Consider the following 20,745-nt stretch of genomic DNA (forward strand, 5'->3'; position numbering starts at 1 on the left):
TATAGATAGAATGAGGAACATTCGTCAATAATACAGAGAGAGTGAGGAAAATTTGTCAATAATAAAGAGAGAGGGAGGAAAATCCGTCACTAATACAGAGTGAGTGAGGAAAATCCGTCACTAATACAGAGAGGGTGAGGAAAATCCATCAATAATACAGTGAGGAAAATCCGTCAATAATACAGAGAGAGTGAGGAAAATCCGACACTAATACAGAGAGGGGGAGGAAAATCCGTCAATAATACAGAGAGAGTGAGGAAACTCCGTCACTAATACAGAGAGGGTGAGGAAAATCCGTCAATAATACACAGTGAGGAAAATCCGTAAATAATACAGAGAGAGTGAGGAAAATCCGCCACTAATACAGAGAGGGGGAGGAAAATCCGTCAATAATACAGAGAGAGTGAGGAAAATCCGTCACTAATACAGAGAGAGCGAGGAAAATCCGTTACTAATACAGAGAGAGCGAGGAAAATCCGTCACTAATACAGAGAGAGGGAGGAAAATACGTCAATAATACAGAGGGAGGAAAATCCGTCAATAAAACACAGTGAGGAAAATCCGTCAATAATACAGAGAGGGTGAGGAAAATCCGTCAATAATACAGAGAGAGTGAGGAACATCCGTCAATAATATAGAGAGTGAGGAAAATCTGTCAATAATATAGAGAGTGAGGAAAATCTGTCAATAATACAGAGAGTGAGGAAAATCTGTCAATAATACAGAGTGAGGAAAATCTGTCAGTAATACAGAGAGTGAGGAAAATCTGTCAGTAATACAGAGAGTGAGGAAAATCCGTCAATAATACACAGAGAGTGAGGAAAATCCGTCAATAATATAGAGAGAGTGAGGAAAATCCGTCAATGATACAGAAAGAGCGAGGAAAATCCGTCAATAATAGAGTGAGGAAAATCTGTCAATAATATAGAGTGAGGAAAATCCATCAATAATACAGAGAGCGCGAGGAACATCCATCAATAATACAGAGAGAGTGAGGAACATTGTCAATAATAAAGAGAGAATGAGGAACATCTGTCAATAATACAGAGAGAGTGAGGAACATCCGTCAATAATGCAGAGAGAATGAGGAACATATGTCATAAAATAGTGAGGGTGAGGAAAATCTGTCAATAATACAGAGAGAGTTAGGAACATCCGTCAGTAATACAGAGAGTGAGGAAAATCCGTCAATAATAAAGAGAGAATGAGGAACATCTGTCAATAACACAGAGAGTGAGGAACTATGTCAATAATACAGAGCGAGTAAGGACCATCCTCCTGTAATATAGATAGAATGAGGAACATTCGTCAATAATACAGAGAGAGTGAGGAAAATTTGTCAATAATACAGAGAGAGGGAGGAAAATCCTCACTAATACAGAGTGAGTGAGGAAAATCCGTCACTAATACAGCGAGGGTGAGGAAAATCCATCAATATTACACAGTGAGGAAAATCCGTCAATAATACAGAGAGAGTGAGGAAAATCAGCCACTAATACAGAGAGGGGGAGGAAAATCCGTCAATAATACAGAGAGAGTGAGGAAAATCCGTCACTAATACAGAGAGGGTGAGGAAAATCCGTCAATAATACACAGTGAGGAAAATCCGTCAATAATACAGAGAGAGTGAGGAAAATCCGCCACTAATACAGAGAGGGGGAGGAAAATCCGTCAATAATACAGAGAGAGTGAGGAAAATCCGTCACTAATACAGAGAGAGCGAGGAAAATCCGTCACTAATACAGAGAGAGCGAGGAAAATCCGTCACTAATACAGACAGAGGGAGGAAAATACGTCAATAATACAGAGAGAGGAAAATCCGTTAATAATACACAGTGAGGAAAATCCGTCAATAATACAGAGAGAGGAAAATCCTTCAATAATACAGAGAGAGTGAGGAACATCCGTCAATAATATAGAGAGAGTGAGGAAAATCCGTCAATAATATAGAGAGAGTGAGGAAAATCTGTCAATGATACAGAGCGAGCGAGGGAAATCCGTCAATAATAGAGTGAGGAAAATCTGTCAATAATATAGAGAGAGTGAGGAAAATCTGTCAATAATACAGAGAGTGAGGAAAATCTGTCAATAATACAGAGAGTGAGGAAAATCTGTCAGTAATACAGAGAGTGAGGAAAATCTGTCAGTAATACAGAGAGTGAGGAAAATCTGTCAGTAATACAGAGAGTGAGGAAAATCTGTCAGTAATACAGAGAGTGAGGAAAATCTGTCAATAATAGAGTGAGGAAAATCCGTCAATAATACAGAGTGAGGAAAATCTGTCAATAATACAGAGAGAGTGAGGAAAATCTGTCAATAATACAGAGAGAGTGAGGAAAATCTGTCAGTAATACAGAGAGTGAGGAAAATCCGTCAACAATATAGAGAGAGTGAAGAACATCTGTCAATAATACAGAGAAAGTGAGGAAAATCCATCAATAGTACAGAGAGTGAGGAAAATCCGTCATTAATACAGAGAGTGAGGAAAATCCATCATTAATACAGAGAGTGAGGAAAATCCATCATTAATACAGAGAGTGAGGAAAATCCGTCACTAATACAGAGAGGGCGAGGAAAACCGTCACTAATACAGAGAGAGCGAGGAATATCCGTCACTAATACAGAGAGAGCGAGGAATATCCGTCACTAATACAGAGAGAGTGAGGAAAATCCGTCAATAATATAGAGAGAGTGAGGAAAATCCGTCAATAATATAGAGAGAGTGAGGAAAATCCGTCAATAATATAGAGAGAGTGAGGAAAATCCGTCAATAATATAGAGAGAGTGAGGAAAATCCGTCAATGATACAGAAAGAGCGAGGAAAATCCGTCAATAATAGTGAGGAAAATCTGTCAATAATATAGAGTGAGGAAAATCCATCAATAATACAGAGAGCGCGAGGAACATCTATCAATAATACAGAGAGAGTGAGGAACATTGTCAATAATAAAGAGAGAATGAGGAACATCTGTCAATAATACAGAGAGAGTGAGGAACATCCGTCAATAATGCAGAGAGAATGAGGAACGTATGTCATAAAATAGAGAGAGTGAGGAAAATCTGTCAATAATACAGAGAGAGTTAGGAACATCCGTCAGTAATACAGAGAGTGAGGAAAATCCGTCAATAATAAAGAGAGAATGAGGAACATCTGTCAATAACACAGAGAGAGTGAGGAACATTGTCAATAATACAGAGCGAGTAAGGACCATCCTCCTGTAATATAGATAGAATGAGGAACATTCGTCAATAATACAGAGAGAGTGAGGAAAATCTGTCAATGATACAGAGCGAGCGAGGAAAATCCGTCAATAATTGTGAGGAAAATCTGTCAATAATATAGAGAGAGTGAGGAAAATCTGTCAATAATAGAGTGAGGAAAATCTGTCAATAATAGAGAGTGAGGAAAATCTGTCAATAATACAGAGTGAGGAAAATCTGTCAGTAATACAGAGAGTGAGGAAAATCTGTCAGTAATACAGAGAGTGAGGAAAATCCGTCAATAATACACAGAGAGTGAGGAAAATCCGTCAATAATATAGAGAGAGTGAGGAAAATCCGTCAATGATACAGAAAGAGCGAGGAAAATCCGTCAATAATAGAGTGAGGAAAATCTGTCAATAATATAGAGAGAGTGAGGAAAATCCATCAATAATACAGAGAGCGCGAGGAACATCCATCAATAATACAGAGAGAGTGAGGAACATTGTCAATAATAACGAGAGAATGAGGAACATCTGTCAATAATACAGAGAGAGTGAGGAACATCCATCAATAATGCAGAGAGAATGAGGAACATATGTCATAAAATAGAGAGAGTGAGGAAAATCTGTCAATAATACAGAGAGAGTTAGGAACATCCGTCAGTAATACAGAGAGTGAGGAAAATCCGTCAATAATAAAGAGAGAATGAGGAACATCTGTCAATAACACAGAGAGAGTGAGGAACATTGTCAATAATACAGAGTGAGTAAGGACCATCCTCCTGTAATATAGATAGAATGAGGAACATTCGTCAATAATACAGAGAGAGTGAGGAAAATTTGTCAATAATACAGAGAGAGGGAGGAAAATCCGTCACTAATACAGAGTGAGTGAGGAAAATCCATCACTAATACAGAGAGGGTGAGGAAAATCCATCAATAATACACAGTGAGGAAAATCCGTCAATAACACAGAGTGAGGAAAATCCGTCAATAATAGAGTGAGGAAAATCCGTCAATAATACAGAGTGAGGAAAATCTGTCAATAATACAGAGAGAGTGAGGAAAATCTGTCAGTAATACAGAGAGTGAGGAAAATCCGTCAATAATATAGAGAGAGTGAAGAACATCTGTCAATAATACAGAGAAAGTGAGGAAAATCCATCAATAGTACAGAGAGTGAGGAAAATCCGTCATTAATACAGAGAGTGAGGAAAATCCATCATTAATACAGAGAGTGAGGAAAATCCATCATTAATACAGAGAGTGAGGAAAATCCGTCACTAATACAGAGAGGGCGAGGAAAACCGTCACTAATACAGAGAGAGCGAGGAATATCCGTCACTAATACAGAGAGAGCGAGGAATATCCGTCACTAATACAGAGAGAGTGATGAAAATCCGTCAATAATATTGAGAGAGTGAGGAAAATCCGTCAATAATATAGAGAGAGTGAAGAAAATCCGTCAATAATATAGAGAGAGTGAGGAAAATCCATCAATGATACAGAAAGAGCGAGGAAAATCCGTCAATAATAGAGTGAGGAAAATCTGTCAATAATATAGAGAGAGTGAGGAAAATCCATCAATAATACAGAGAGCGCGAGGAACATCCATCAATAATACAGAGAGAGTGAGGAACATTGTCAATAATAAAGAGAGAATGAGGAACATCTGTCAATAATACAGAGAGAGTGAGGAACATCCATCAATAATGCAGAGAGAATGAGGAACGTATGTCATACAATAGAGAGAGTGAGGAAAATCTGTCAATAATACAGAGAGAGTTAGGAACATCCGTCAGTAATACAGAGAGTGAGGAAAATCCGTCAATAATAGAGAGAATGAGGAACATCTGTCAATAACACAGAGAGAGTGAGGAACATTGTCAATAATACAGAGCGAGTAAGGACCATCCTCCTGTAATATAGATAGAATGAGGAACATTCGTCAATAATACAGAGAGAGTGAGGAAAATTTGTCAATAATACAGAGAGAGGGAGGAAAATCCGTCACTAATACAGAGTGAGTGAGGAAAATCTGTCACTAATACAGAGAGGGTGATTAAAATCCATCAATAATACACAGTGAGGAAAATCCGTCAATAATACAGAGAGAGTGAGGAAAATTCGCCACTAATACAGAGAGGGGGAGGAAAATCCGTCAATAATACAGAGAGAGTGAGGAAAATCCGTCACTAATACAGAGAGGGTGAGGAAAATCCGTCAATAATACACAGTGAGGAAAATCCGTAAATAATACAGAGAGAGTGAGGAAAATCCGCCACTAATACAGAGAGGGGGAGGAAAATCCGTCAATAATACAGAGAGAGTGAGGAAAATCCGTCACTAATACAGAGAGAGCGAGGAAAATCCGTTACTAATACAGAGAGAGCGAGGAAAATCCGTCACTAATACAGAGAGAGGGAGGAAAATACGTCAATAATACAGAGGGAGGAAAATCCGTCAATAAAACACAGTGAGGAAAATCCGTCAATAATACAGAGAGAGTGAGGAAAATCCGTCAATAATACAGAGAGAGTGAGGAACATCCGTCAATAATATAGAGAGAGTGAGGAAAATCCGTCAATAATATAGAGAGAGTGAGGAAAATCTGTCAATGATACAGAGCGAGCGAGGAAAATCCGTCAATAATAGAGTGAGGAAAATCTGTCAATAATATAGAGAGTGAGGAAAATCTGTCAATAATACAGAGTGAGGAAAATCTGTCAATAATACAGAATGAGGAAAATCTGTCAGTAATACAGAGAGTGAGGAAAATCTGTCAGTAATACAGAGAGTGAGGAAAATCCGTCAATAATACACAGAGAGTGAGGAAAATCCGTCAATAATATAGAGAGAGTGAGGAAAATCCGTCAATGATACAGAAAGAGCGTGGAATATCCGTCAATAATAGTGAGGAAAATCTGTCAATAATATAGAGAGAGTGAGGAAAATCCATCAATAATACAGAGAGCGCGAGGAACATCCATCAATAATACAGAGAGAGTGAGGAACATTGTCAATAATAAAGAGAGAATGAGGAACATCTGTCAATAATACAGAGAGAGTGAGGAACATCCGTCAATAATGCAGAGAGAATGAGGAACATATGTCATAAAATAGTGAGGGTGAGGAAAATCTGTCAATAATACAGAGAGAGTTAGGAACATCCGTCAGTAATACAGAGAGTGAGGAAAATCCGTCAATAATAAAGAGAGAATGAGGAACATCTGTCAATAACACAGAGAGAGTGAGGAACAATATCAATAATACAGAGCGAGTAAGGACCATCCTCCTGTAATATAGATAGAATGAGGAAAATTTGTCAATAATACAGAGAGAGGGAGGAAAATCCGTCACTAATACAGAGTGAGTGAGGAAAATCCGTCACTAATACAGCGAGGATGAGGAAAATCCATCAATAATACACAGTGAGGAAAATCCGTCAATAATACAGAGAGAGTGAGGAAAATCCGCCACTAATACAGAGAGGGGGAGGAAAATCCGTCAATAATACAGAGAGAGTGAGGAAAATCCGTCACTAATACAGAGAGTGCGAGGAAAATCCGTCACTAATACAGAGAGAGCGAGGAAAATCCGTCACTAAAACAGAGAGAGGGAGGAAAATACGTCAATAAGACAGAGAGAGGAAAATCCGTTAATAATACACAGTGAGGAAAATCCGTCAATAATACAGAGAGAGTGAGGAAAATCCGTCAATAATACAGAGAGAGTGAGGAACATCCGTCAATAATATAGAGAGAGTGAGTAAAATCCGTCGTTAATATAGAGAGAGTGAGGAAAATCTGTCAATGATACAGAGCGAGCGAGGAAAATCCGTCAATAATAGAGTGAGGAAAATCAGTCAATAATATAGAGAGAGTGAGGAAAATCTGTCAATAATACAGAGAGTGAGGAAAATCTGTCAATAATACAGAGAGAGTTAGGAACATCCGTCAGTAATACAGAGAGTGAGGAAAATCCGTCAATAATAAAGAGAGAATGAGGAACATCTGTCAATAACACAGAGAGAGTGAGGAACATTGTCAATAATACAGAGCGAGTAAGGACCATCCTCCTGTAATATAGATAGAATGAGGAACATTCGTCAATAATACAGAGAGAGTGAGGAAAATTTGTCAATAATAAAGAGAGAGGGAGGAAAATCCGTCACTAATACAGAGTGAGTGAGGAAAATCCGTCACTAATACAGAGAGGGTGAGGAAAATCCATCAATAATACAGTGAGGAAAATCCGTCAATAATACAGAGAGAGTGAGGAAAATCCGACACTAATACAGAGAGGGGGAGGAAAATCCGTCAATAATACAGAGAGAGTGAGGAAACTCCGTCACTAATACAGAGAGGGTGAGGAAAATCCGTCAATAATACACAGTGAGGAAAATCCGTAAATAATACAGAGAGAGTGAGGAAAATCCGCCACTAATACAGAGAGGGGGAGGAAAATCCGTCAATAATACAGAGAGAGTGAGGAAAATCCGTCACTAATACAGAGAGAGCGAGGAAAATCCGTTACTAATACAGAGAGAGCGAGGAAAATCCGTCACTAATACAGAGAGAGGGAGGAAAATACGTCAATAATACAGAGGGAGGAAAATCCGTCAATAAAACACAGTGAGGAAAATCCGTCAATAATACAGAGAGGGTGAGGAAAATCCGTCAATAATACAGAGAGAGTGAGGAACATCCGTCAATAATATAGAGAGTGAGGAAAATCTGTCAATAATATAGAGAGTGAGGAAAATCTGTCAATAATACAGAGAGTGAGGAAAATCTGTCAATAATACAGAGTGAGGAAAATCTGTCAGTAATACAGAGAGTGAGGAAAATCTGTCAGTAATACAGAGAGTGAGGAAAATCCGTCAATAATACACAGAGAGTGAGGAAAATCCGTCAATAATATAGAGAGAGTGAGGAAAATCCGTCAATGATACAGAAAGAGCGAGGAAAATCCGTCAATAATAGAGTGAGGAAAATCTGTCAATAATATAGAGTGAGGAAAATCCATCAATAATACAGAGAGCGCGAGGAACATCCATCAATAATACAGAGAGAGTGAGGAACATTGTCAATAATAAAGAGAGAATGAGGAACATCTGTCAATAATACAGAGAGAGTGAGGAACATCCGTCAATAATGCAGAGAGAATGAGGAACATATGTCATAAAATAGTGAGGGTGAGGAAAATCTGTCAATAATACAGAGAGAGTTAGGAACATCCGTCAGTAATACAGAGAGTGAGGAAAATCCGTCAATAATAAAGAGAGAATGAGGAACATCTGTCAATAACACAGAGAGTGAGGAACTATGTCAATAATACAGAGCGAGTAAGGACCATCCTCCTGTAATATAGATAGAATGAGGAACATTCGTCAATAATACAGAGAGAGTGAGGAAAATTTGTCAATAATACAGAGAGAGGGAGGAAAATCCTCACTAATACAGAGTGAGTGAGGAAAATCCGTCACTAATACAGCGAGGGTGAGGAAAATCCATCAATATTACACAGTGAGGAAAATCCGTCAATAATACAGAGAGAGTGAGGAAAATCAGCCACTAATACAGAGAGGGGGAGGAAAATCCGTCAATAATACAGAGAGAGTGAGGAAAATCCGTCACTAATACAGAGAGGGTGAGGAAAATCCGTCAATAATACACAGTGAGGAAAATCCGTCAATAATACAGAGAGAGTGAGGAAAATCCGCCACTAATACAGAGAGGGGGAGGAAAATCCGTCAATAATACAGAGAGAGTGAGGAAAATCCGTCACTAATACAGAGAGAGCGAGGAAAATCCGTCACTAATACAGAGAGAGCGAGGAAAATCCGTCACTAATACAGACAGAGGGAGGAAAATACGTCAATAATACAGAGAGAGGAAAATCCGTTAATAATACACAGTGAGGAAAATCCGTCAATAATACAGAGAGAGGAAAATCCTTCAATAATACAGAGAGAGTGAGGAACATCCGTCAATAATATAGAGAGAGTGAGGAAAATCCGTCAATAATATAGAGAGAGTGAGGAAAATCTGTCAATGATACAGAGCGAGCGAGGGAAATCCGTCAATAATAGAGTGAGGAAAATCTGTCAATAATATAGAGAGAGTGAGGAAAATCTGTCAATAATACAGAGAGTGAGGAAAATCTGTCAATAATACAGAGAGTGAGGAAAATCTGTCAGTAATACAGAGAGTGAGGAAAATCTGTCAGTAATACAGAGAGTGAGGAAAATCTGTCAGTAATACAGAGAGTGAGGAAAATCTGTCAGTAATACAGAGAGTGAGGAAAATCCGTCAATAATACACAGAGAGTGAGGAAAATCCGTCAATACAGAGAGAGTGAGGAACATCGTCAATAATACAGAGAGAGTGAGGAACATCTATCAATAATATAAACAGAGTGAGGAAAATCCGTCAATAATATAGAGAGAATGAGGAAAATCCGTCAATAATACAGAGAGAGTGAGGAAAATCTGTCAATGATACAGAGAGAGCGAGGAAAATCCATCAATAATAGAGTGAGGAAAATCTGTCAATAATATAGAGAGATTGAGGAAAATCTGTCAATAATAGAGTGAGGAAAATCTGTCAATAATACAGAGAGTGAGGAAAATCCATCACTAATACAGAAAGGGCGAGGAAAATCTGTCACTAATACAGAGAGAGCGAGGAAAATCCGTCACTAATACAGAGTGAGGAAAATCTGTCACTAATACCGAGAGAGTGAGGAAACTCCGTCAATAATACAGAGAGTGTGAGGAAAATCCGTCAATGATACAGAAAGAGCGAGGAAAATCCGTCAATAATAGAGTGAAGAAAATCTGTCAATAATGTAGAGAGAGTGAGGAAAATCCATCAATAATACAGAGAGAGCGAGGAACATCCATCAATAATAAAGAGAGAGTGAGGAACATCTGTCAATAACACAGAGAGAGTGAGGAACATCCGTCAATAATACAGAGAGAGTGAGGAACATCCGTCAATAATGCAGAGAGAATGAGGAACATATGTCATAAAATAGTGAGGGTGAGGAAAATCTGTCAATAATACAGAGAGAGTTAGGAACATCCGTCAGTAATACAGAGAGTGAGGAAAATCCGTCAATAATAAAGAGAGAATGAGGAACATCTGTCAATAACACAGAGAGTGAGGAACTATGTCAATAATACAGAGCGAGTAAGGACCATCCTCCTGTAATATAGATAGAATGAGGAACATTCGTCAATAATACAGAGAGAGTGAGGAAAATTTGTCAATAATACAGAGAGAGGGAGGAAAATCCTCACTAATACAGAGTGAGTGAGGAAAATCCGTCACTAATACAGCGAGGGTGAGGAAAATCCATCAATATTACACAGTGAGGAAAATCCGTCAATAATACAGAGAGAGTGAGGAAAATCAGCCACTAATACAGAGAGGGGGAGGAAAATCCGTCAATAATACAGAGAGAGTGAGGAAAATCCGTCACTAATACAGAGAGGGTGAGGAAAATCCGTCAATAATACACAGTGAGGAAAATCCGTCAATAATACAGAGAGAGTGAGGAAAATCCGCCACTAATACAGAGAGGGGGAGGAAAATCCGTCAATAATACAGAGAGAGTGAGGAAAATCCGTCACTAATACAGAGAGAGCGAGGAAAATCCGTCACTAATACAGAGAGAGCGAGGAAAATCTGTCACTAATACAGAGAGAGGGAGGAAAATACGTCAATAATACAGAGAGAGGAAAATCCGTTAATAATACACAGTGAGGAAAATCCGTCAATAATACAGAGAGAGTGAGGAAAATCCGTCAATAATACAGAGAGAGTGAGGAACATCCGTCAATAATATAGTGAGAGTGAGGAAAATCCGTCAATAATATAGAGAGAGTGAGGAAAATCTGTCAATGATACAGAGCGAGCGAGGAAAATCCGTCAATAATAGAGTGAGGAAAATCTGTCAATAATATAGAGAGTGAGGAAAATCTGTCAATAATACAGAGAGTGAGGAAAATCTCAATAATACAGAGAGTGAGGAAAATCTGTCAGTAATACAGAGAGTGAGGAAAATCTGTCAATAATACAGAGAGAGGAAAATCTGTCAGTAATACAGAGAGTGAGGAAAATCCGTCAATAATACACAGAGAGTGAGGAAAATCCGTCAATACAGAGAGAGTAAGGAACATCGTCAATAATACAGAGAGAGTGAGGAACATCCATCAATAATATAGACAGAGTGAGGAAAATCCGTCAATAATATAGAGAGAATGAGGAAAATCCGTCAATAATACAGAGAGAGTGAGGAAAATCTGTCAATGATACAGAGAGAGCGAGGAAAATCCGTCAATAATAGAGTGAGGAAAATCTGTCAATAATATAGAGAGATTGAGGAAAATCCGTCAATAATAGAGTGAGGAAAATCTGTCAATAATACAGAGAGTGAGGAAAATCTGTCAATAATACAGAGAGTGAGGAAAATCTGTCAATAATACAGAGAGTGAGGAAAATCTGTCAATAATACAGAGAGTGAGGAAAATCTGTCAATAATACAGAGAGTGAGGAAAATCTGTCAATAATATAGAGAGTGAGGAAAATCCATCAGTAATACAGAGAGAGCGAGGAACATCCGTCAATAATACAGAGAAAGTGAGGAAAATCCATCAATAATACAGAGAGTGAGGAAAATCCGTCACTAATACAGAGTGAGTGAGGAAGATCCGTCAATAATAGAGTGAGGAAAATCTGTCAATAATACAGAGAGAGTGAGGAAAATCTGTCACTAATACAGACAGAGTGAGGAAAATCCGTCACTAATACAGAGAGAGGGAGGAAAATCCGTCAATAATGCAGAGAGAGTGAGGAAAATTCATCAATAATACAGAGAGAGGGAGGAAATCCGTCACTAATACAGAGAGAGTGAGGGACAGCCGTCGATACAGAGATAGCGAGGAAAATTCGTCACTAATACAGAGAGAGCGAGGTAAATCCGTCACTAATACAGAGAGAGTGAGGAAAATCTGTCACTAATACAGAGAGAGTGAGGAAAATCCGTCAATGATACAGAAAGAGCGAGGAAAATCCGTCAATAATAGAGTGAGGAAAATCTGTCAATAAAGTAGAGAGAGTGAGGAAAATCCATCAATAATACAGAGAGAGTGAGGAAAATTCGTCAATAATACAGAGAGAGGGAGGAACATTGTCAATAATAAAGAGAGAATGAGGAACATCTGTCAATAACACAGAGAGAGTGAGGAACATTGTCAATAATACAGAGAGAATAAGGACCATCCCTCTGTAATATAGTTAGAATGAGGAACATTCGTCAATAATACAGAGAGAGTGAGGAAAATTCGTCAGTAATAGAGAGAGGGAGGAAAATCCGTCACTAATACAGAGTGAGTGAGGAAGATCCGTCAATAATAGAGTGAGGAAAATCCATCAATAATACCGAGAGAGTGAGGAAAATCCATCAATAATAGAGTGAGGAAAATCCATCAATAATACCGAGAGAGTGAGGAAAATCCATCATTAATACAGAGAGTGAGGAACATCCATCAATAATACAGAGAGTGAGGAACAGCCGTCAATGATACAGAGAGAGCGAGGAACAGCCGTCAATGATACAGAGAAAGCGAGGAACAGCCGTCAATGATACAGAGAGAGCGAGGAACAGCCATCAATGATACAGAGAGAGCGAGGAACAGCTGTCAATGATACAGAGAGAGCGAGGAACAGGCGTCAGTGATACAGAGAGAGCGAGGAACAGCCGTCAATGATACAGAGAGAGCGAGGAACAGCTGTCAATGATACAGAGAGAGCGAGGAACAGCCGTCAATGATACAGAGAGAGCGAGGAACAGCCATCAATATTATGGAGAGAGTGAGGAACATCCTTCAATAATATAGAGAGAGTGAGGAAAATCCATCAATAATACGGAGAGAGTGAGGGACATCCGTCAATAATACAGAGAGAGCGAGGAAAATCCGTCAATAATACAGAAAGAGCAAGGATCAGCCGTCAATGATGCAGAGAGAGCAAGGAACAGCCATCAATAGTATAGAGAGAGTGAGGAACATTCATCATTATACAGAGAGTGAGGAACATTCATCAATACAGAGAGAGCGAAGAACATCCATCACTAATACAGAGAGAGTGAGGAACATACGTCAATAAAATAGAGAGAGTGAGGAAATCTGTCAATAATATAGAGAGAGTGAGGAACATCCGTCAGTAATACAGAGAGTGAGGAAAATCCGTCACTAATAAAGAGAGAATGAGGAACATCTGTCAATAATACAGAGAGAGTGAGGACCATCCCCCTGTAATATAGAGAGAATGAGGAACATTCGTCAATAACACAGAGAGAGTGAGGAACATTCGTCAATAATACAGAGAGTGAGGAACATTGTCAATAATACAGAGAGAGTGAGGAACATTGTCAATAATACAGAGAGAGTGAGGAACATTCGTCAATGATAGAGTGAGGAAAATCCGTCAATAGTAAAGAGAGAATGAGGAACACCTGTCAATAATACAGAGAGTGAGGAACATTGTCAATAATACAGAGAGAGTGAGGAACATTCGTCAATAATACAGAGTGAGGAAAATCCGTCAATAATAAAGAGAGAATGAGGAACATCTGTCAATAATGCAGAGAGAGTGAGGAACATATGTCAGTAAAATAGAGAGAGTGAGGAAAATCTGTCAATAATACAGAGAGAGTTAGGAACATCCGTCAGTAATACAAAGAGTGAGGAAAATCCGTCACTAATAAAGAGAGAATGAGGAACATCTGTCAATAATACAGAGAGAGTGAGGACCATCCCCCTGTAATATAGAGAGAATGAGGAACATTCGTCAATAACACAGAGAGTGAGGAACATTCGTCAATAATATAGAGTGAGGAAAATCCATCAATAATACCGAGAGAGCGAGGAACATCCGTCAATAATACAGAGAGTGAGGAACATTGTCAATAATACAGAGAGAGTGAGGAACATTGTCAATAATGCAGAGAGAGTGAGGAACATTCGTCAATAATAGTGAGGAAAATCCGTCAATAATAAAGAGAGAATGAGGAACACCTGTCAATAATACAGAGAGTGAGGAACATTGTCAATAATGCAGAGAGAGTGAGGAACATTCGTCAATAATAGAGTGAGGAAAATCCGTCAATAATAAAGAGAGAATGAGGAACATCTGTCAATAATGCAGAGAGAGTGAGGAACATATGTCAGTAAAATAGAGAGAGTGAGGAAAATCTGTCAATAATACAGAGAGAGTTAGGAACATCCGTCAGTAATACAGAGAGTGAGGAAAATCCGTCACTAATAAAGAGAAAATGAGGAACATCTGTCAATAATACAGAGAGAGTGAGGACCATCCTCCTGTAATATAGAGAGAATGAGGAACATTCGTCAATAACACAGAGAGAGTGAGGAACATTCGTCAATAATATAGAGTGAGGAAAATCCATCAATAATACCGAGAGAGCGAGGAACATCCGTCAATAATACAGAGAGTGAGGAACATTGTCAATAATACAGAGAGAGTGAGGAACATTGTCAATAATACAGAGAGAGTGAGGAACATTCGTCAATAATAGTGAGAAAAATCCGTCAATAATAAAGAGAGAATGAGGAACACCTGTCAATAATACGGAGAGTGAGGAACATTGTCAATAATACAGAGAGAGTGAGGAACATTCGTCAATAATACAGAGTGAGGAAAATCCGTCAATAATAAAGAGAGAATGAGGAACACCTGTCAATAATACGGAGAGTGAGGAACATTGTCAATAATACAGAGAGAGTGAGGAACATTCGTCAATAATACAGAGTGAGGAAAATCCGTCAATAATAAAGAGAGAATGAGGAACATCTGTCAATAATGCAGAGAGAGTGAGAAACATATGTCAGTAAAATAGAGAGAGTGAGGAAAATCTGTCAATAATACAGAGAGAGTTAGGAACATCCGTCAGTAATACAGAGAGTGAGGAAAATCCGTCAATAATAAAGAGAGAATGAGGAACATCTGTCAATAATACAGAGAGGGTGAGGAACATTGTCAATAATACAGAGTGAGTGAGCCCATCCCCCTGTAATATAGATAGAATGAGGAACATTCATCAATGATACAGAGAGAGTGAGGAAAATCCATCAATAATACAAAGAGAGCGAGGAACATTCGTCAATAACACAGAGAGAGCGAGGAAAATCCGTCAATAATAGAGTGAGGAAAATCCGTCACTAATACAGAGTGAGGAAAATCCGTCAATAATACAGAGAGAGCGAGGAAAATCCGTCAATAATACAGAGAGAGCAAGGAAAATCCGTCAATAATAGAGAGAGTGAGGAAAATCCGTCCATAATATAGAAAAAATGAGTAACTTCCGTCCATAATATAGAAACATTGAGGAGCATCCGTCAATATAGAAACAGTGAGGAACATCCGTCAATAATATAGGGAGTGAGGAAAATCCGTCAATATAGGACGTGTGGAACATCCGCGAATAACACAAGCAGTAAGGAACATTTGTCAATAATATAGAGAGAGTGAGGTCCATTCACCAATAACATAGAGAGTGAGTAACCTCCACCAATAATATTGAGAGAGTAAGGAACATTCATCAGTAATAGAGAGAGTGAGGAACATCCGACAGTAATATAGAGAGAGTGAGGAACATCGTCAGTAATATAGAAACAGTGAGGAACATCCGACAATAATATAGAGAGAGTGAGGAACATCCGTCAGTAATATAGAAACAGTGAGGAACATCCGACAATAATATAGAGTGAGGAACATTCGTTAGTAATAGAGAGAGAATGAGGAACATTCTTTAGTAATATAGAAACAGTGAGGAACATCCGACAATAATATAGAGAGAGTGAGGAACATCGTCAGTAATATAGAAACAGTGAGGAACATCCGACAATAATATAGAGAGAGTGAGGAACATCCGTCAGTAATATAGAAACAGTGAGGAACATCCGACAATAATATAGAGAGAGTGAGGAACATTCGTTAGTAATAGAGAGAGAATGAGGAACATTCTTTAGTAATATAGAAACAGTGAGGAACATCCGACAATAATATAGAGAGAGTGAGGAACATCGTCAGTAATATAGAAACAGTGAGGAACATCCGACAATAATATAGAGTGAGGGAGGAACATTCTTTAGTAATATAGAAACATTGAGGAACATCCGACAATAATATAGTAAGAGTGAGGAACATCTGTCAGTAATATAGAGTGAGGAACATCTGTCAATGATACAAAGAGTGAGGAACACCTGCGAGAAACATAGAAGCTGTGAGGAACATCTGTCAATAATATAGAGAGCGTGAGGAACATCTGTCAATAATATAGAGAGAGTGAGGACCATCCACCAATAATAGAGAGTGAGGAACATCCGTCAATAATATAGAGAGAGCAACGAACATCCATCAATAATATAGAGAGAGTGAGGACCATCCGCCAATAATATAGAGAGTGAGTAACCTCCAATAATATAGAGAGAGTGAGGAACATTCGTCAGTAATACAGAGAGAGTTAGGAACGTCCGTCAGTAATATAGAGAGAGTGAGGAACATCTGTCAGTAATATAGAGAGAGTGAGGAACATCCGTCAGTAATAGAGAGTGAGGAACATCCGTCAGTAATATAGAGAGAGTGAGGAACATCTGTCAGTAATATAGAGAGAGTGAGGAACATCGGTCAGTAATAGAGAGTGAGGAACATCCGTCAGTAATAGAGAGAGAGTGGGGAACATCCGTCATTAATACACGGAGATTGTGATATAAAAGGTCTGGTGTTACATGATTAGTTTAGGTTTGCTTTTATGAAGCACCATTTGTGACTGCAGGCCTTCCCAATGTATTTCAAAATGAACGGTGTCCTTGAACTGTTATCACTGTTGTCAAGATTCGACATCCAGTTCGCAAATTCCCCTTATAATAATTGTAAGGTGATAATGGATCAGAGAATCTTTTCAGGTGTTAGTTGAGGGATAAATACTGTTCAGAAACCATAGGAGCTCTACTGCTCTCCTTTGATATAGTGCTATGGGATCTTTAACTTCCACTTGAGAGGGCAGACTGGCCTCGGTTTAGGCTTTCATCTCTGCCAATGCAGCACTCCCTCACTCGGAGTGTCAGTTGAGATTTTCTACTCGGGTCTCTGGAGCAGGACTGTGAACCCCCGCCCCCAGAGGTGAGAGAGCGCTACCAACTGCCTCACACTTGGCACTGTTCTTTCTCTATATCTGGCAATTTGAAACTGCCTGTTTGGATTCCTCAGTTTTGGCTTCAGCTTCTGAAATGTAGTGACTGGTTTTGATTTGTTACGCACACTCAGCTGACCAAATGAAAGGCGAGGTGAGTGAAATTTGACTTTCTTTCCTCTTTCGTGTCTCAAACTGAAGGGCCGAGTTTAAGGAGGAAATGTTACGGAAGCGTTACGAAGAGGAGGTGGGCTCGCTAGCAGAGGAACGAGCAAAGCTAGAATCTGAAGAACATCAGAAGTTAATGGCTTTCAATAATCTGGAGAATGAAAGACTCAGAAAAATTCGGTGAGCCAAACCTCCTTTATGTTCCCCCAAGGCCCTAGCATCTTCTCTATTTGTTTCTCTAGTTCCTCTCCTGTCTCTCCTTGTTCTTCTTAGTTCGTCTTGATAATGAGACCTACCTACTCTTCCTGATCCTATTCTTACTGAACTGCCGATCACCCCTCTTCCCCTCCAATCCCCCATGTTAGCTGATATTGTAAACGATTCTCCCTCTTCAGGTGTTGTCCCTCACTCCTTTTATCGTCACCACTCTTCTCATAAAACCAAACCCATGACCCCTCTGTCCTTGCATACTATTGTCCCCATCTCCAACCTCCCTTTCCTTTTCCATAGGTCTTTGAAAGTGTTGTCGCCTCCGAAATCCACTCCCATTTTTGTTTGAATCTCTCCAATCAGGTTTCCACTCCTGCCGCATTACCGAAACGGCTCTTATCAAAGTCACAAATCATATCTTATGTGGCTGTGACAACCTCCTCTTTCTCAACCTTTCTTCAGCCTTTGACACGGTTGACCACATCATCTTCCTCTAATGTATCTCCACTGGCATCCAGCTGGGTTAGACTGCTCTCACTATTCTTGTCTATCTAATCATAGCCATAGTATCACTTTCAATGGCTTTTCTTCCTGCTCCCACACCGTTACCTCTGGTGTCCCCCAAGAATCAATCCTTGGCCGCCTGTTGTTTCTCATCTATATGCCACTGCTTGACTACGCACAGCATTAGTTTTCACATGTACACTGACACCACCCAGCTCTACCTCACCACCATCTCTCTCAATTCCTTCGTTGTTGCTTAAAAATAATTGCTTATCCGACATCCAGTACTGGAAAAGCAGAAATTTCCAGCATTAAATATTGGGAAGACTGAAGGCATTTGCTTTTGGTCCCTGCTCCAAACTCTGTTCCCTAACTACCGACTCCATCCCTCTCTCTGGCAACAGTCTGAGATTAAGCCAGTCTGTTCGCAACATTGGATGAGCTCAAGCTTGGATCCCAAGATGAGCTTCCGACCTCATATTTGTGCCATCACTAAGATCGCCTATTTCTACCTCCGTAAGATCACCCAACTTCTACCTGCCTCAGCTCATCTGCTGCTAAGACCTCCTCTATGCCTTCTTTAGCTCTAGACTTTGGTGGGGAGGTGGTGGCACTGGTATTGTCACTGGACTAGTATCCCAGAGATCCAGGGTAATACTCTGGGGCCCTGAGTTCAAATCCCACCATGGCAGATGGTGAAATTTGAATTCAATAAAAACCTGAAATTAGAAGTCTGATGATGACTTTACAATGGTACCATTGTAGAAACCCATCTGGTTCACTAATGTCCTTGAGGGAATGAAATCTGCCAGACCCACAGCAATGTGGCTGATTCTTAAATGCCTTCTGATTAGGGATGGGCAATAAATGCTGGTCTAGCCCACATCCTTTGAACAACTAAAAAAAAAATTTCAATGTCTTAACTCGCAACGAGTCCTGTCTCCTGCTGACTCATCTTTTCAAATCACTCCATGGTCTCCCCTCCCCTCCCTATCTCTGTAATCTCCTCCAACCCCACAACCCTCTGAGATATCTGCACACCTCTGATTCTGATTCTTGTGCATTCCCAATCATAAGTGCTCCACCACTGGTGGCCGCGCCTTCAGTTGCCTAGGCCTCAAGCACTGGAAACCCTCCCTACACCTCTCTGCCTCTCTACCCCTCTATCCTCCTTTAAGATACTCCTTAAAACCTACCGATTTGGCTAAGCTTTTGTCATCTGACTGGCTTGGTATTATACTTCATTTTATAATGCTCCTGTGAAGTACCTTGGGAGGGTTTCATTACGTTAAAGGTGCTATATAAATATAAGTTGTTGTTGAGTCTCAGAGCTGCCTTAGCAGCATTCGATCACAGCCTCCTTATTCAAGGTTACATAGAATATATAGCACAGGAATGGGCCATTCAGTACAATCAATCCATGCGAACCTTAATGTTCTATTCCTCCTCCCATCCTCTGTCATCTCACCCTATCAGTGTAACCTTTCATTCCCTTCTTCCTCATGTGGTTGTCTAGCTTCCTTTCAAAGACATCTGTGCTGTTGACCTTAACTACTCCATGTGATAATTAGTTCCACATTCTCCTCACTTTCAAGGTAAAGAAGTTTCTCTTGATTTCTTGGTGATTGTCTGACCTCCAGTTTTGCTGTTTACCACAAGTGTCTACGCTTAGCAAAAATCTTGTATGATTTTGAAAACCTCTATAAGGTTACCCCTGAAAGAATAAGGGCTAGTTCTATGAAATCACACTATCATCTAGTGACTGCACTTCAATAGTACTTAAATGGTTGGAAGCGTTTTAAGACATTCCCAGGTAGCAAAAGGCGCCCTATAAACGCAAGTTCTTTATTTCTTTTGATTTTAAAATTGGAGAAGGGGCAACTTGGCAGCCAAGCTCATTCTCATTAGTGCCTTTGTGTTCGGGTTGTGTGACAGGGAGGAACGAATCCAGCGAGAGGCAAAAGAGGAACAGGAGCAGAAACTCCAGGCGGCCATTTACAGAGAAAAGAAAAGGGATGAGTTCCTCAAGCAGAAGGAGCAGGAGGTGCTGCAGCTGCAGGTATGCATTGAGCATGGGCGAGACAGTTATTTTCCTCTTTCAGTGTAAGACCTCTTATCCATTTCTGGAAGTTGTGTCTATTCTCTCTTCCATCTGAGGGAAGTGGAGAGCGGAAAGCTTTCTACTATTACCATGCAGTATCTGTGTCAAACACTCCCAGGGTTAGATACAGAGTAAACTTCTCTCTATGCTGTCCCATCAAACACTCCCAGGGCAGGTACAGCATGGAGTTAGATACAGAATAAAGCTCCCTCTACACTGTTGCATCAAACACTCCCAGGGCAGTTACAGCATGGTATTAGATACAGAGTCAAGCTCCCACTACACTGTCCCATCAAACACTCCCAGGGCAAGTACAGCATGGTATTAGATACAGAG

General features: G+C 39.7%; 1 protein-coding gene across 1 annotated transcript in view; it reads left to right on the plus strand.

Annotated features, from left to right (window-relative positions):
• mrps26 (mitochondrial ribosomal protein S26) overlaps positions 1 to 20,745 on the plus strand; it is a 72,996-nt gene that overhangs the window by 49,582 nt on the left and 2,669 nt on the right. The window contains exons 2-3 of the mRNA XM_041192039.1: positions 17,628 to 17,774; positions 20,244 to 20,367. Coding sequence (XP_041047973.1) covers positions 17,628 to 17,774; positions 20,244 to 20,367 — 271 coding nt within the window. The remainder of the gene's footprint in view (positions 1 to 17,627; positions 17,775 to 20,243; positions 20,368 to 20,745) is intronic.

The sequence above is a fragment of the Carcharodon carcharias genome, chromosome 1 (genome assembly GCF_017639515.1).
Source record: "Carcharodon carcharias isolate sCarCar2 chromosome 1, sCarCar2.pri, whole genome shotgun sequence".
NCBI classification, from domain to species: Eukaryota; Metazoa; Chordata; class Chondrichthyes; order Lamniformes; family Lamnidae; genus Carcharodon; species Carcharodon carcharias.